The 15254-nt window shown below is 36.6% G+C and overlaps 1 protein-coding gene across 14 annotated transcripts in view; it reads right to left on the reverse strand.

The window, feature by feature from the left end:
• The window catches only part of MPDZ (multiple PDZ domain crumbs cell polarity complex component), a 96321-nt gene that overhangs the window by 17685 nt on the left and 63382 nt on the right, over nt 1-15254 (reverse strand). For 8 of the 14 annotated variants that reach the window (XM_062600407.1, XM_062600405.1, XM_062600408.1 and 5 more), the window contains 8 exons: nt 14416-14511; nt 13674-13851; nt 11368-11478; nt 4013-4175; nt 3138-3334; nt 832-923; nt 467-557; nt 53-133 (listed from right to left, as the gene is read on the reverse strand). In XM_062600407.1, the coding sequence (XP_062456391.1) occupies nt 53-133; nt 467-557; nt 832-923; nt 3138-3334; nt 4013-4175; nt 11368-11478; nt 13674-13851; nt 14416-14511 (1009 nt within the window). The remainder of the gene's footprint in view (nt 1-52; nt 134-466; nt 558-831; nt 924-3137; nt 3335-4012; nt 4176-11367; nt 11479-13673; nt 13852-14415; nt 14512-15254) is intronic. The other 6 variants (XM_062600409.1, XM_062600402.1, XM_062600399.1 and 3 more) reach the window with 3 other exon arrangements.

A 15254-nucleotide genomic window follows, 5' to 3' on the forward strand; every position in this document is an offset into this window, starting at 1 on the left:
TTTAATTTTCAAAATACACCTTAGGTAGCTCAGTTTAATTTTCAAAACATACCTTAGGTAGCTCCACATGCTGAATGGTTTTATACGAACTAAAGTCAGCAAAAGCATTAGCATTCGTAGCACTGAGATCAGTCTGGCAGAGAAAGAAAACATATCTGTGAGCAACTACTTTCAAAATTAAATACCTTCTGCATTGAACTGAAGTAGCAACAAAACAAACATTCAAAGTGGGTCAGATCGTCTTATGGTTCCATATAAGCCACTATAACTCTCTTCATAGTACCGCTCAATTTGGATGAGCATTAAGTAAAATAGAATTAGCACATGATCTGTAACAGCTGTACTAAAATCTCATTTATTTTTTCATTTAATTTATTTTTCATTATTTGTTTAGTAAATGGAGCACTACTCACAATAATGTTAATAATTCACTCAAATGAAAAAAAAAAACAAAAATTTGCTTTACCTCTTGGTTTTGAAGTGCCCCTGAAGTACAAGATGAGGACTCTACTGACTTCCCAGGACAAACAGCCATCTGATTTACTGCATCTTTATTTCTACAATTAATGTAGTTAAAGGCATGTGATAAAGCAGTATTATATTTCTTCAAACAAGTTTAACTCTAGCTCTTTTTTCTGCTTTATTTCTGGCAGTCAGAATGCAAATACCAAAAGCAAAAACACATGACATATTCAACAACTACTAAGGACTGTGTTAGAAAGCACATCAGGCACATCTGCCTCACCAAAATCAAAAACAGAAATTCTCCCTGTTCAAGAATTTTAGTATATTTAAAATATTTTTTTAGCAAAATCTTTAAACAGAATTTACCTGATAAAGATTATTTTTACTTTAGATGCTGCACATTTGATTATTGATGACGCATTCTGATGAGTCCTTCCATAGAGTATTTGCCCATTTATCTATTTAAAGAAAATAACAATTATCAGGAGATTTAAATTCCCTTAAACTAATGTATAAGCCTTAAAGACACACTATTATTCCACATCACTTACTAAAACAGCTTTTTAAATATTATATTAGAATTCTGGAATATATTTTGTCCTGCTTTCACTCCCTCTTCAATGAACAGTACTAAAAGTGTCCCCTTTGGGTTATAGTGGGTTGACTGGGCACATCATCTATTTCCACTTGTCATTGATCACCTTGTGTTGGATGTAGGGAGACAGCAGAGTCATAAGAAATTCTACAAATAACAAACGAATTATCTATATTCAGCAACAAGATTAATATTATTCATTGCATCTCATCTCTGAGACAGCCACATTACACACAGCAGTCTGAATGCTGGTTCATTTACAACCTGAAGATTTGACCCTACAGTCATCGTCTTTACTTGACAGAGCAGACTCACTGAAACTCCTTGATGCTCATGTGATTCAGATAAGATTGGAGATAGCAATGTTTGCAGAATTAGGCCATAATTTATTCACACTGGAGATATTAATATGAGTTTGCAGAATCAGGCCGTAATTTACTCACATTTTATTAATTACATTTGCTCTTGCAAATGCAAAGCTGCAGTGGAAAAGTCTGCTGTAAGAATGGGGAAAAGACTTGGAAATTACAGCTTGGACCTACACAGAGAGAAAATAATGCAACGCACACCGAGGTACTACTAATAGACACAGAGAAGTGGTTAACCAAAAGTCTGTAGGACCAACACAAGCAATAAAATCAACAGTGGGCTGAATATAACAGCAATCCTTCAGCTCCCATGCAGACTGCATCTAATAGGCATTACTATAGGGATACCCAATCCTTTCATTCACACAGGAGGTGATAACCCAGATGCAGCAGTACTTCTGGTGTTCATATGTACTTGTGAAGGACCGTGATCAGGAAAAGCAGCTAGCGATGGGGCACAGCCACCACCGTTGACCAACAAGGACTTGTGAATGCAAGCAAGTTCAGACTATCCCTCCTCAAAGAGTGCTCAGGCTGAGACATCTCTTAGCATCATCTTGCATATTTATAGTGTAGACAGTAAGCAAGGGATTATTTGAGAACCGGCTCAGGCCGTATGTGTTTCAATGAGTTCTGAGGATACTTGGCATCTACAGCATTAAGTTTTTTTTTTTAAAAAAAGGACTTTTTAACTGACTTAAGAGATCCTTTTAGCAGATCACACTGAACTTGCAGCTTGCAAGTCCCTCTGTGCAGCTGGATCGACAGAGCTACAAATTCTCTAGCTTTTCTCCTAGTCTGCACATGCCAGTCCATATAGGTTGTTCTTCCAGGGTCTCCCTCATGCTTTGTTGAATTTCACCCTTTCTTCAGTGTATCATCTCCCAGTGCATCCCTGCAAACTTCTAAACACAGTCTTGAAGTTACATGGAGTATCTCCATGTGAGTAACATGCTACCTACTGCTCTGGAGAGAGTGGGTAAAGTAACAGCAAAGAATATACCTGCAAATATCATAACTGAACTGAGGCAATATTAAAAAAAAGTCATCTTATGCTCATATAAACAGTGAGAATGCTAGATGTGCATTAAGCTCGTGGGTCTCTTCATCATATCATATCATGATATGATGAGGGAACAGCCTGAACGTGTTATGCAATCAGAGTCCATGATACAAACGGATCTGTTCCTGATTTCCCTTTTTTAGTTTCCATTTTATACAGTACACAGCATATATTCTGTATTACCACACTTTCATTAGACTGATCTGTAGTTAGAAAGTCTGTAGAACTCCACAGGTGGATGGATGAACAGGCTGCAGTGTTTCCGTGGTCCACAGTGCATTCCCCTCCCACACATCTCCACAATACAAAAGCACCCGTCTTCACCCATTTTTAGCCATTTTAAATGTATACATACATGCACAAACACATATATATACACATATATACATAAAATATATGTATATATGTATGTATATATGTATACACACACACATATATATGCAAATATATATAAAATCCCAACTGCAATTATCTGACACACATCGGAATGAAAATTTGGTATCACGGTGTTATCAGGTTGGGTAATTTGGGTTTTCAAGGTCATACAGTTCACTGAAGAACACAACATATTGCACCATTATTTTATTTCTGTTTTGAATCATTTCTCTTTTGTTTTTGAGATTCAGGACAAGCTGCAAGAACTCACCTCTAGTAACTCATCTGCAATCTGTAACCTGCCATCTTTGCCAGCTGCTCCAACTGGATCAATTCCCACTATAAAGACACTCATCCTGGATCGATCTTTGTTACCAGCAAGACTAAGTCCCAGACCTGTCCTTCCTTTTTCCAGCTCAATCATGTGTAGCTCCCCAGGTAAATTTCCATAGCGCTGCACGATCTTTTCTAAATGTAAAAATCAGAGGTTGGATTCACATTATAAAGTTTCACCAGTCACCTGAAGAGCCAAGGTCAGTCTCCAACATGCACTACTTAAGAGTAGAATCCCAAACTGGGGATGAGAAATTTTAAGTGTACAGCAGCACACTTTCTTTTCAGCTAAGCCTTAGGTGATTTATAATAGTATTCCTAGTCACTTGTTTTCCTTCTATCCTTGGAGGAACTGAAACTTCTCTTAAAAAAAAAAAAAAAAAAAAAAAAAAAAAAAAAAAAAGAAGAAGAAGAAGAAGAAGAAGAAGAAGAAGAAAGAAAGAAAGAAAGAACTTACATTGAAAAGCAGTAATTTCCATTGTAATGGCACTTTCAAGTAACAGGAACAATCTTACATTACTGCAATCAGTTATCTAAAGCCTAGTGAAATTCTTCAAGTAGTCCAACATGTGAACAGTGAGTCTGGTCCACTGAGGAACACAGAGATTACAGTGCCCTCTACAAGAGCAAATTAATCTAACATTTCACTGTGTGCATCTGACCACGCACAACTAAATGCTGACAGCAACACTTAACACCCAAACCACAAAGCATACAAAAACAAAGTAGTTCAAAGTAGACCCCCCATATCTTCTGCTATATAGCTATTTCAACGCTGAATAGTTCAAAAATTGTAACAAAGGATAGACTTACTCCAGCTGTAACCAAACTCATCCTCTTTCTCCACATCCTCTGGGACTTTGCTGGAAGATGACTGTGCAACATCACAGCTCATTCCTGAAAATGCTGAAGGAGGGGGCAGAGGCAAGTTACAAAATGAAGTTTTTTCTGGCTCTGAATCTGATTGACTGGATGCCTGTGGAGAGTAAGAAAAATGCAATGACTAAGCACAGGGAGACGCTGTGTAGGGCAAACTAGTATACAAAAATGTCAAAATGGCAATGACTACAGCTTTGAAATTCAAATACCAAGTAGCAGGACTTCTAAGTGAAAAACACAGCACAGAAAGGCTGCAAGAGATCAAAGACGGAAACAAACACTAGGCAAGGCAAAAAAACCAACTTCACTCCAAAATGTACTTTGAAGCAAACAGAATTGACAATCAAAGCCCAATTCAGTAAAGTTTTATGTGGCCACTTTACATCTCTGAAAAAGTCTCATATGAAGGCTCAAGAATTTTTTTTAGTATTGTATTTACTGAAGAATTTTACTTTACTTTTAAAAGCCAGTAAATGTAATTTCTTCCTGTGATACACTTTGGAAGCATGTAGGAAGAAAGAGAAAGGAAAAAAAACTAAGTAATTTTAAAAACTCCTCCAGTCAAGGAGAATAATTGGAGTATTAACCGAAAGAAAATTTAAATACAAAATAAAACATATAACTGAAAAAAAAATCACAATAATTGGACTTCTTCAGTCTTATTTACTGGTTTCCTATAAGCTGCATGGGGGAGATCAAATAAATAAAATGACAAAAATACTTTTGGTCTTGATATGTGCAATTTTCTTCATGTTTACAAAAAGCCCAAAGTATAAGCACATACGAATACTGTAATATAATGGTTGAATACTTAAATCCAACCTCTATCAAGACTCCAGTCAGGTCAGTTTCCCTGGGGAATATGGGAACATGGATCCGGATCAAGGATTTGGCCAAGTGTCACTAATTTGTACTTTTTTGGTTTGCTCTGTACCATAAACAAGAATAAACATAGGGGCGAGAAACTCATGCCTGAATATCATCATTCAGAAGCTAATCCAAGCCCAAGAGAATTTCACTTGCAATAACAATTGTTGATGTAAACAACATCAACCTTAGATGAAAACCAAAAGCATTTTTCAAGGACTAGGATTTTCAGGTATTGTCCTGCTTCCTAGCAGTTTTATCGTTTCATTTTTCAGTACCTCAGTTAGCAAAACTTTGAACACAACACCTCAGATGGCAGCTCTGGGAGCCAAAAACTGAGACACTTTCTTTGGTCTAAACAACAGTGAAATGGATAACAAACATGCGCTCTGGATGACATCAAAGTTGGGCTGTATGTCAGTGCAGCTTTCATGTGAAGGTTTTGAGAGAACAAGAAATTCTCCAATTTAGTCATATTGCGATTTAAGAAAGTTCTCATCTCTCAGGGGAAATAAGCTACCTTCATTCTCTGTGTACTCCAAAGATATAAAGAAAATGCAAATGTCCTATTTCAGTTCCCTTTTTCTGCTTCTGGTTGGAAAAGATTTTCCCCTTATTCAAAAATTTCCTCTAGGAAATTAACTAAGAAGTCAATAATTGCAAAATCCGAGGGAAATGTTAAAATGGCACCCAAGGCAATGGTTTACATTAAAAATGTCATGTAAATGCCATATGAATTTTTGTATTGTTGTATCAAAAACAAATTTTTGTATTGTTGGTCTGTGCTTCAAATCTGTGGGTCATATAAACAAGTCATAGCACTCAGTTAAGATATCTTACATGACTGAATTTGCATTTGGAATTATTTTACAGCTTATGCAAATAATATCCTAAAATATGCTAATAGTTACAGCATAGTTTTTTATATAAACCTCAACTGAAGCAGCAGAATTATAGCAAAGACATTTTTACCCATTAGAATCAGAGTAGGGTGGAAACCAAAGTTCAAGACATCTTTTCATTATCAAAAATTCATGTATCCAACACAGAGAAATGGCAGAATATTACCTCAAGAAGGTGAGAAAGGGTGAGTTAGTTCTATAAATGCACTAATTTACCAGACTGCTTCCTAGAGGTTTAACTCAGAACTAATTAATGTACAGAAAGAAATGAGAAAATACAATGTGTGAACAGACCTTACTGTAGTGTATGTGTTTTAAATTCAAAATCGATACACTACTCTGGAACTCTGGAATATCTGTAAGGTGTGGATATATAGCTACACCTGACAAATAATCCCTTATCAGCTGCAGCCATCAAAATTTCATTGATGGAAAACATGCTTCCTTCCACACCTCCGCACAAACACACATAAATTTGAATGTTTTACGTTTAAGGAAATGCTGAAATGGAAATAAAAACAAGGCTCTTTTGTGAGAAGGGTAAAAAGGCTGTACCTGCGTTCAGCACCCAGTCTGCCACGCTGCACTTCTGGCAGCGGACAGTGGCTCCCTCTGTTTACACACACATAAGACTTTTGCTCCCTGAATCGGGCCATGTTCAAGGAAAACACTATACCGTTTTAACTTATCAAATATTTCCAACGTGCCATGACATAATATTTCATATTATGCCATTTGAAAGGCAAGACATCAGACAGTATATGAACTCTTTGGCTGCCAGGGTCGCTCTGGTCACAGCCAAGCGGATATTAAAAATGTCAGCAAATCTGGAGCACTTCTACTTTCAGCATAGGAGGTACACGTGGAAGAAGGAGCAGCACTTTGGAAGTTATCACACGCCATACACAAATGCACAGCACACACAGGGTATGACCCACTCACTGGCATCAAGACAAACCTTGAACAGTGTGGGAGCAAAAGGGTTAGTTGGGGAACAACGGAAGGTAACCCTAACTGGATTCGATACCTCCTACAACAACAGAAAACAGCAATCCATACATCACAGTATCTTCGGCAACACAGAGTGGTATTAACAAACAGCTTGGCTTAAATTATAGATTTAACTCAACTATCTGCAGACAATTTTCAACTGCATTTATTTAAGGAGTTAAGAATGGTGATTCAGCAAAGTATCCTACTCTGCATATCTAAATCTTAGTCCACTTCTGCAGAAGAAGTAGGAGAGAAGGCAAAAGGCCAGTCTTATCTGATTTTTTTAAAAATATAGCTGTAGAGAAACTGCCAAAAACGTAAGGTTTTCTCTATAAATATGTGAAACTTTTTCCCAAAATACTTCTGAAAATACAGAAAATAAGCCATCATTCATGTTATACTTTATGTTACTTTTATGATACTTCCTCTCCTCACAACTGTAAAAAATATCTATACAGATTTCAAAAATACACATACAGCTATGCAGCACACGTCATAAACGTTCTTTATGTATTTGAGACATCTGACATACTGCAACACTGAAAAAATGAGAGGGTACAATAACTCTGAAGATGTAGAAGCAACTAGGAACTACTGTATTAAATCAGAAATGCATGCACATAAGAACTCAGCCTTTATTCATATTGTGTTAGAGACCAGTTTCCCGATACAAATAACATGCAGTAAGCACTAACCACAAAAGAACAGAATCTAACATTTTTCAGATTTCCAAAGATGTCAGCATCCTGTTCAAGGGGCATCAAAAGAACTTCCAATAAGCAGGGGGGAAATATTTTCACCATTATCAAATGAAAGCTTTCAAAAAAAAATTTTTTTTTCATGCAAAGTAAGAGAAATCATAGCTGGAAAGTCCTAACCACAAAAACGAAAAATAAAGTATACAACAGCAAAATATCTCACACTGATGAGGGATCATTTATGCTCAGGTGGAAACTACTCCTTCAGTAGTTCTGAACAGCTCAGACTGAGTAGTCATGATTAATGGAGCTGATATATTTTTTTTAACTTCTTCAAAACTTTTCCATGCTGGTGCCTGATCTGTATCTTTTAAACTCACTACACAGACTTTCCATCCTCATCAGCAGAGTATTCTATCCAAATTCGGTTTAAAAAAACAAGCACAGAGAGACACAAATGATGAAGAAGCACATATATAATGTTCGGCAAACAGTCTGTCATCATCAAACCTTGTTAGTGTTGAACTGAGAAGCATCAACAAACGGGTTAGTGCTGCTGAAGACGGCTGGCCTACAGAAAAGATTGTTCTGCAGGAAAGCCAGGGAGGGGTTCTAAAAGGAAAACACAATAGAAACTAAGCAAAAATTTTAGATTAAACCTTTGGGATTCATGAAACAAACCATACTTATTTTGTTGTCTGTGCTAAATGAAAGAAAAGATCCACTTCATGCACTTTGCTACAGATGCATGAACACAGGTAAAACTGCATTTGCTCTGTGGCTATACTAGCCGTGCTAAAGGGAGAGCGGACAAAAGCACTGACCCTCATACCTGCCCTAGCCCACCAACCATAAAGTCTGAATAACAGAAAATTTACTTCTTATGATATCTGCAAAATTTTGTCCAAGAATCTCAGCACAAGGAACTCTCTTATACATTGATATTAATAACTACAAAATTGCGGATTCTTGGACCAGAATAAATGTAATTCTTAGTGATAACCCAGCACAAATTTTAGTTTATTTTTTAAATTTCAGATTAATTCTCATTGTTTGAATTAGCTTATGTGGTGACATACCAGCAGTGTATGTTTCAAAATAGAAGGTTTAGTAGTGTTGGATAACTTTATAAATTACCTTCATGATACCTCTGATAGATCACTTTGTATGCGTGAGCATGTGTGTACAGTTTATAGCTTAGTAAAATAAAACTCTCTAGTCCTTAAAAGTACAAAGTGCTTGCTTAATATTATCATGTTACTTTAACATAAAAAGTGTTCTAGTATTTAGAAAAAATCAAGGATGCAATTTGAATTTTCATATTCCCAGTGCAGTTCTTGCAAAGCACTCTTTCAAGATCAGATTTCCTTTGAACAAACTTATTTACCTGAAAGAAAGAGTGAATAACCCTGATATAAGTAAGTTGGAAAGACTGTCAAATGAATACTTAAAATAATTTCTGAAAAGAATGTGTTTTCTGGTTATTGCCTGAATGTGTCTTTGCTGTAATGTTCCTTAATGCTGCTGGAAAATAAGTAGAATAAGTAGAAAATAATGTAAAAGGCTTGCTACACCAACTAATAAATTTAGGAACATAATCCATATATATATGCCATTTAAAATTTTCTTGAGGCTTTTTTTTTTCCTTTTTTTAAAATATTCCTGAAAACAGATGTATTCTAAATATTTATTCTCAAGTTTCATTTTGCAAAACAAAAACTAATATCATTTCATAAAACAACATCTTGGTTCCACCACATCTTTAGTACCGAGGAAGTAAAGCTGTAAAGCTGTGCATGAACAAGATTTCATCACTGACCAGTCACTCAAAGACAACAGGCAAAGTTTTCTCTACACAACAGGATTTTCTACTTATGTACACAATTCAAATTTCACTTCGTCTTGCATAAAGACAGTCTTGGAGAAGTGATTTATGAGTAAAATGATCTATTACGCTTTAACTATCACATTTGCCATCTGCATAAAATTTTAAACTGTAACTTGATGGAATGTTATGCAAAGAAAAAAAGCATCACAAATATTTTGCATAAAAACAGTGAAGTCCTAGTGAAACAGAAAACAGATAACCACAGTAGTTCAAAATCTTCATGTTTGGACACGATGGCATAGCACATGAGACAACTGCTAATTTAAATTTCTACCCATGCAACTGTATTGTATTAATTGGGACTGCTTAACTTTATGAACTATGGAGCACTTCAGTCTGCTGACACAGGTATATTGTATACAATATGCATGAAGCAACTTTTCTTGCACAATTTAGGAGAATCAAAACAAGTACTAAAATAAAGCGGTTTTTACTGATTTTTGCAAAACTTTTTTTTTTTTTCTTTTTTTTTTTTACTGTTGTGTGCATTTTTCACAAATGTGTTCAGGTTGCTTAGGTACCAGAAGCAAGCATTTTGCAAAGCATAATACTGTAGCCCTACAGATCGTCTGAGACCATAACTCCAGTGACAGATTAATTCTTACTTAGAAATAAACAGAGCAGTATCAACACAGATTTGATGAATAACTGCTTGCAATCAAAATTATTGAACTAGTTTCTCACAGCAACACAGCTCATTTGCATTATCTCGGCCATCTGCTGTACGCTTAGGCCCATTTTACCTACAGCAGCCTGAATGGAGGAGGAAAAAAAAAGAATAGAAAGAAAGAGAATCTGATTCATTAGCAGCATGTCACTTGAAAATGACTGCCTTACTAAATACATAGCAGTACCATATTTACAGCTACTGTCTGCAGGCAGCTAGCTGTCTGGGTGACTGCACATGAATGAAGACAGGAAATTCCCTTAAAGATCTTAATATAAAGTACAGATGCAGGTTTCAGAAAATGAAGACAATAAAAATAATGCTGTTTACAAAGATCACAACACAAAGCATGTATACAGTAAGAGCATTTGCAATGTTTCTGCTTACAGGGAAACAGAAGTTTGTTAATAAACAACCAAGAAACAACTAACAAGCTTAATAAGTGGAAGAAAGAGAGAACGAAATGCAATTAAAAATAGCAAAGGAGAATTCTCTAAGTAAGAAAAGTAAGTTGTGATAAAGTAATGGCAGCTTTCACATCCCATACGATGGTCTGATTATTCGGTAATGGTAATTTTGCTCATATCACAGCAAATACAAAAGCCATTTCAGCATCTCAAGTATCAAAACTAACATTCAACAAATTTTTTTCATGCAACTTTACCTGAGATGACTGATGGTAAAAGGGGTTAGTAGGTTTCTGCCCACACTGAGCAGAAGCTGAAGAAGGGCTATAAAGAGACTCTGGCTGGGGAACAAGAGTTATGAGACAACTAGTAAATAAACATGCAGATTACACAGACTCTACAATGAGGAAGTTTAGTTTCAAGTGATGCAAGCTACTCTATTAAAGCCCATTAGCTTGTGTCTGTAATGTCCATGCAGCTTAGTGACGGAAAACTTCCGTGTACTTCTAAGTCCTTTCATTAATGTCCAATGAATATTTTAACAGGTGTTGTATTTCTGCATGCGCTCCTCAGACATGCTGTCAATTGCTAAGAGTTGATTTTAGTTAGACTCCTGCTCCGCCCCCCAACAAATTATCATTCTTGAGGCTTTTCAAAATAGTTTGAGGATGGCGTGCTGGAGGGTAATTCCAATTCCAAATCGATTTCATTCTAAATGGAAATAATACTTAAATCAAATCTTTGTTCCTAGAATAGCTGAGATGGAAGTTTCAGGATTAAATATCCCATTCCCAAACACCACCACCTTGAACAATTATTTAATCTATTACTACATATTATGTCTCTTTCCATATTTTTCATGCTTACCCTTGGTCTGCTTATAATGCTTTGTACCATAAAGACTACAGGATTGCCTGCCTTCCGTATGGCTTCCACAGCTTGTTCGTGGCTGGCATCTCTGAGGTCAATTCCATCCACCTGTAATTGGAAGTCCTCATCTTATCATCACGAGAAGCTAACAGTATTACAAATCAGGTTTGGGTTTTTATCTGTGAACTTTTATGGAAACCTAAGCTCAAACCACTGTATTCAGTGGAGAGGTTTCTGACCTGATCTGGCCTGAAGTGGAGCCAAGTCTGCACATACAGGATTGAGATTTACAAGAGCGCTGAAGGGACTTCCAATAGTCCCCTTCTACTCCAACTGTAACTGGGATGGTTCCTTGCCCAAAATCAAATTTCAGGTTTTAAATATTCTCAAAGGTTTTCAAAACAGGTTATTCAACCTTCTTGGTTCAAGCTCCATAGGTTTTCCCACAGGCAATGTGATACAAGAGAAACAACTATACGAGAACAGTGATAGCATTTGCCAAACACTGCTGCAAGTAAATCCCTTCTCAGAGTAAATTACCTCTCCAGTACATCCCAACATTTAACAAAGTGAAACTTGTAAGTGCTGGAGGATCTTTCACTTAGGGTATTATGTCAGCATATAGCATTTTTTTCCTTGCTTTTTTTTTAATAAACAGCTGTTTGACATTTTCCCCAGAATTTATTTTTTTAAAGCTGAAAAGCTCTCTCTCTTCTTAAAGAAAGCATTTACAAAGGATGGCTAAGAACAAATTTTTTGTTCTTGTTGATTGTCTTGGTGCCTTCCTATGTATTTGTGTGTAAAATACTTTTTCTTGCTATCCAGGTAAGAATCGTGTTATGTTGAGGTTAGCATCAGAAAAGCATTCTCACAGTGACAACAATAAAAGACAGAAGCTAACATAGGTTATTTGTTAGTGGCAATTCTTGCACAAGAAGTTATACAATGAGGGTTACCTCTGCCTCTGTATAACTCTATCTCAGGCTTAACCATCCAATGTAAAATAAGGAGAGAAATTATCTGAAAGAGAATATTCTCAATCTAGGAAATGAAGAGTAATGTTACAGTTTTCTGACTTCCCCTGTCTGAAATACTATGTACATTAGCAGAAAGGAAAGCATAGCTACCATCTCAACTTGAGAAACGGAAACTATCCATTCAGAAACACTCATTCAGTATTAATTATTATTTTTGCTCACTCACTTCCACTTCTGCAAGCACCATTAACAGAGACAAATGCTGCATTCATAAAAATCCAGATATTCAGTTATAATGAGTATTTTTTAACTTTGTGGCCATTGAGCAAAATTCCATCTCTGAATCTGCTGGAAGCTCTTCCATCCTGTCCTAGAAAGTGCTGCTTATATTTCTGCATTATTTCAAGGTCTTATATTTAGATCTTGTATCAAGAATAGTTGTACACCACCTGTTTGAATGACACAGTGTAAAGTAGGCTCACTTTCTTTCAGAGGAAGAGTTACATCTCCACCACCTGGCTCAATACATTTGCACTGGTGGAGCCAGCTAACAACATCCACGAGGGAGAAGAGAAGAGCAGCTCCTAGCAGCCTGATGATGGAGATGGGGTAATGTTTGACTTACTGCAAAACATCTTGGGAAAGATAAATTCCTTTCAGCATGCTAATTCACCAATTTCCTTGAACAAGGAAGTTGAAATAACTTTAAAAGCAAAGAACTGGCTAAAAAGGAGATGAGAAATCTGTACAAATTGCTCTCTGCAAAACCATTGGTTTATCTGTTCTCTGTCATGGATACATACTCTCAGCTTCCCTGCAACATCCCCCTATCAAATTCAGTTACCCTCATGTCAGCAGGAAAAAGAAAGATTAAATCTTTAATTCCTGCACAAGGTGAGCAAGAATTGGGATTAGTGAAAGATTTTACAGTGAGATAAGCTTGGCATTCCTTTGCAAGACTTCCCAATCTCATTCCACTGTTGCTCCTATCCAGTATGCACTGGTAGAACTCCTTAGCTTTACCAGAATAAGCTCCTTCCTGGACACTCTGGCTTCAAAAAGAGATAGGCAGAGCCACAGGCTGAGTAGACTCCATGTAAACACGGACAGCCACCTATACTGCAGAACATATATACAACTTAAAGCTATCGGCATGCAAGTATCAGCAGATGGTACTACAGTGTTTATAAAAAAATAATAAATAAACTTGAGTCAGCTCAAGTGCTGACTGCTGGAGCAGCTACACAGTCATCACCTCAGGACCGAGCATCCATCTCAGTGACTACGGAGATGCAAGGGGTATTGCGAGCAAAAGGAAGCTGGTACCTCCACAATTCGATCTCCGGTTTTCAGTGTGCCATTTTTGCCTGCTGGGCTGTCTTCCAGGATGTGTTTGATAAAGATCCCCCTCATCACTTCCCCATTACTCAGGCGGCTCCCCATCCCTCGCCCACCAACGATGCTGATCCCCAGTGACTTGCCAGGCTCTCTCCAAAGTTCAACCCTGTCATGATAAAAATGAATACAAGAATAAGTGAAAATCTACTGTGTTATAATAATGCCCTCTCTACTCTGCCTTCCACCTATCTGTACACTTTTTTAAAAAAGCTGTGCATGAATATCTCTTCATGAATAACTCATTCATGAATAGCTCCCCTGCTTGAGCAGAGAGGTTGGACCAGATGGTCTCTAACCTCAGTGATTCTGTGATTCCATAATTATTCCTGCAAAGTTTTTCGTCTTTCAGTGGGAGTTATTTATTCAATCTATAATTGTGTCTACTGTCCCTCATTTTATTTTGGCTTCTAATTAAATCTTTGAATCCTTCTCCTCATCTCTTCCTATGTGATCTCATAGATACAGTCTACAAGGCAATCAACAACTTGTTAGATTGCAGAGATTTAGCCCAATGACAATAAAAATCAACACTGAATTACTCTTGCAATGCATGATACATAAGTGCACTATTTCTGTTGTTTTCTTATTCTTCTTGAAATAGTTTCACAAATTTTTGAACTTCTGGAGATGAGATTTTACACACTCACTGTAGAACTAGATCTGCACTTACTTTCTGGGCTGGTTCCAGTTACTGAAAGCTGCATTTTGAAGTTCACTTTCTTCTCCCTCCCCCTCTTCACGTTCTGGAAGTTCTGGAATTTCTCTGCTAATAAACAGGAATATGCAATCCATTTTTAAAATGCCAATAAAATCAGTAGATTTCACAGCAAAATTTCATGTATTGGACCATACTGCCAGTGTTAGAATTTGTGCATTACTTGTAAATTGCAGTTATGATATGAATAAAAGAACTCTGTAGGTTTCCACAAGACACAAAAATACATACTACTAAAAGAAGTTTTTTAAACAAAAAAGTTGAAATCCATTTGAAAGTAATTTTAAGTATTTAAAATGCATTAGACCCATATTTACCCCTCAGTGTTCCCTTATGTTACAAGAAAACCTAGAAAATATTTATAGTACAACTGCAAACCATCTAGAGACAGCAGTCATGCAGTAGATTTCCTTATAAGCAGACTGCTCAAACACACATTGCATTTAGGAATTTCCCTTCCCCTTGCCTCTGTAATTATTTTTTTTAATCAAGTGACACCTAAAGAACAAAGGAGACTGCATTTTGCTTATTGTTTCCAAAATGAAAGGAAAAACAACAGCAGTGCTCAAAAACAGTTAGTGCTTTGGGAGATTTATTTCAGGTAATTAGAAAGAATGCTTATTAGAAACTATCGTGTGCATACTCTAAAAATCAAGTGTCTTCAAAGTGCCCACAGAGCAGATCACAAAACCGGACGAAAAGAATTATTAGTCATTTTGAGTATCTTGGGTTATAGCTGTAATGAATTCCTGAAACCAAAGGAAAAGGACAGCACAACTCACACTTTTCAGATA

Source organism: Rhea pennata, chromosome Z, assembly GCF_028389875.1.
Source record: "Rhea pennata isolate bPtePen1 chromosome Z, bPtePen1.pri, whole genome shotgun sequence".
NCBI classification, from domain to species: domain Eukaryota; kingdom Metazoa; phylum Chordata; class Aves; order Rheiformes; family Rheidae; genus Rhea; species Rhea pennata.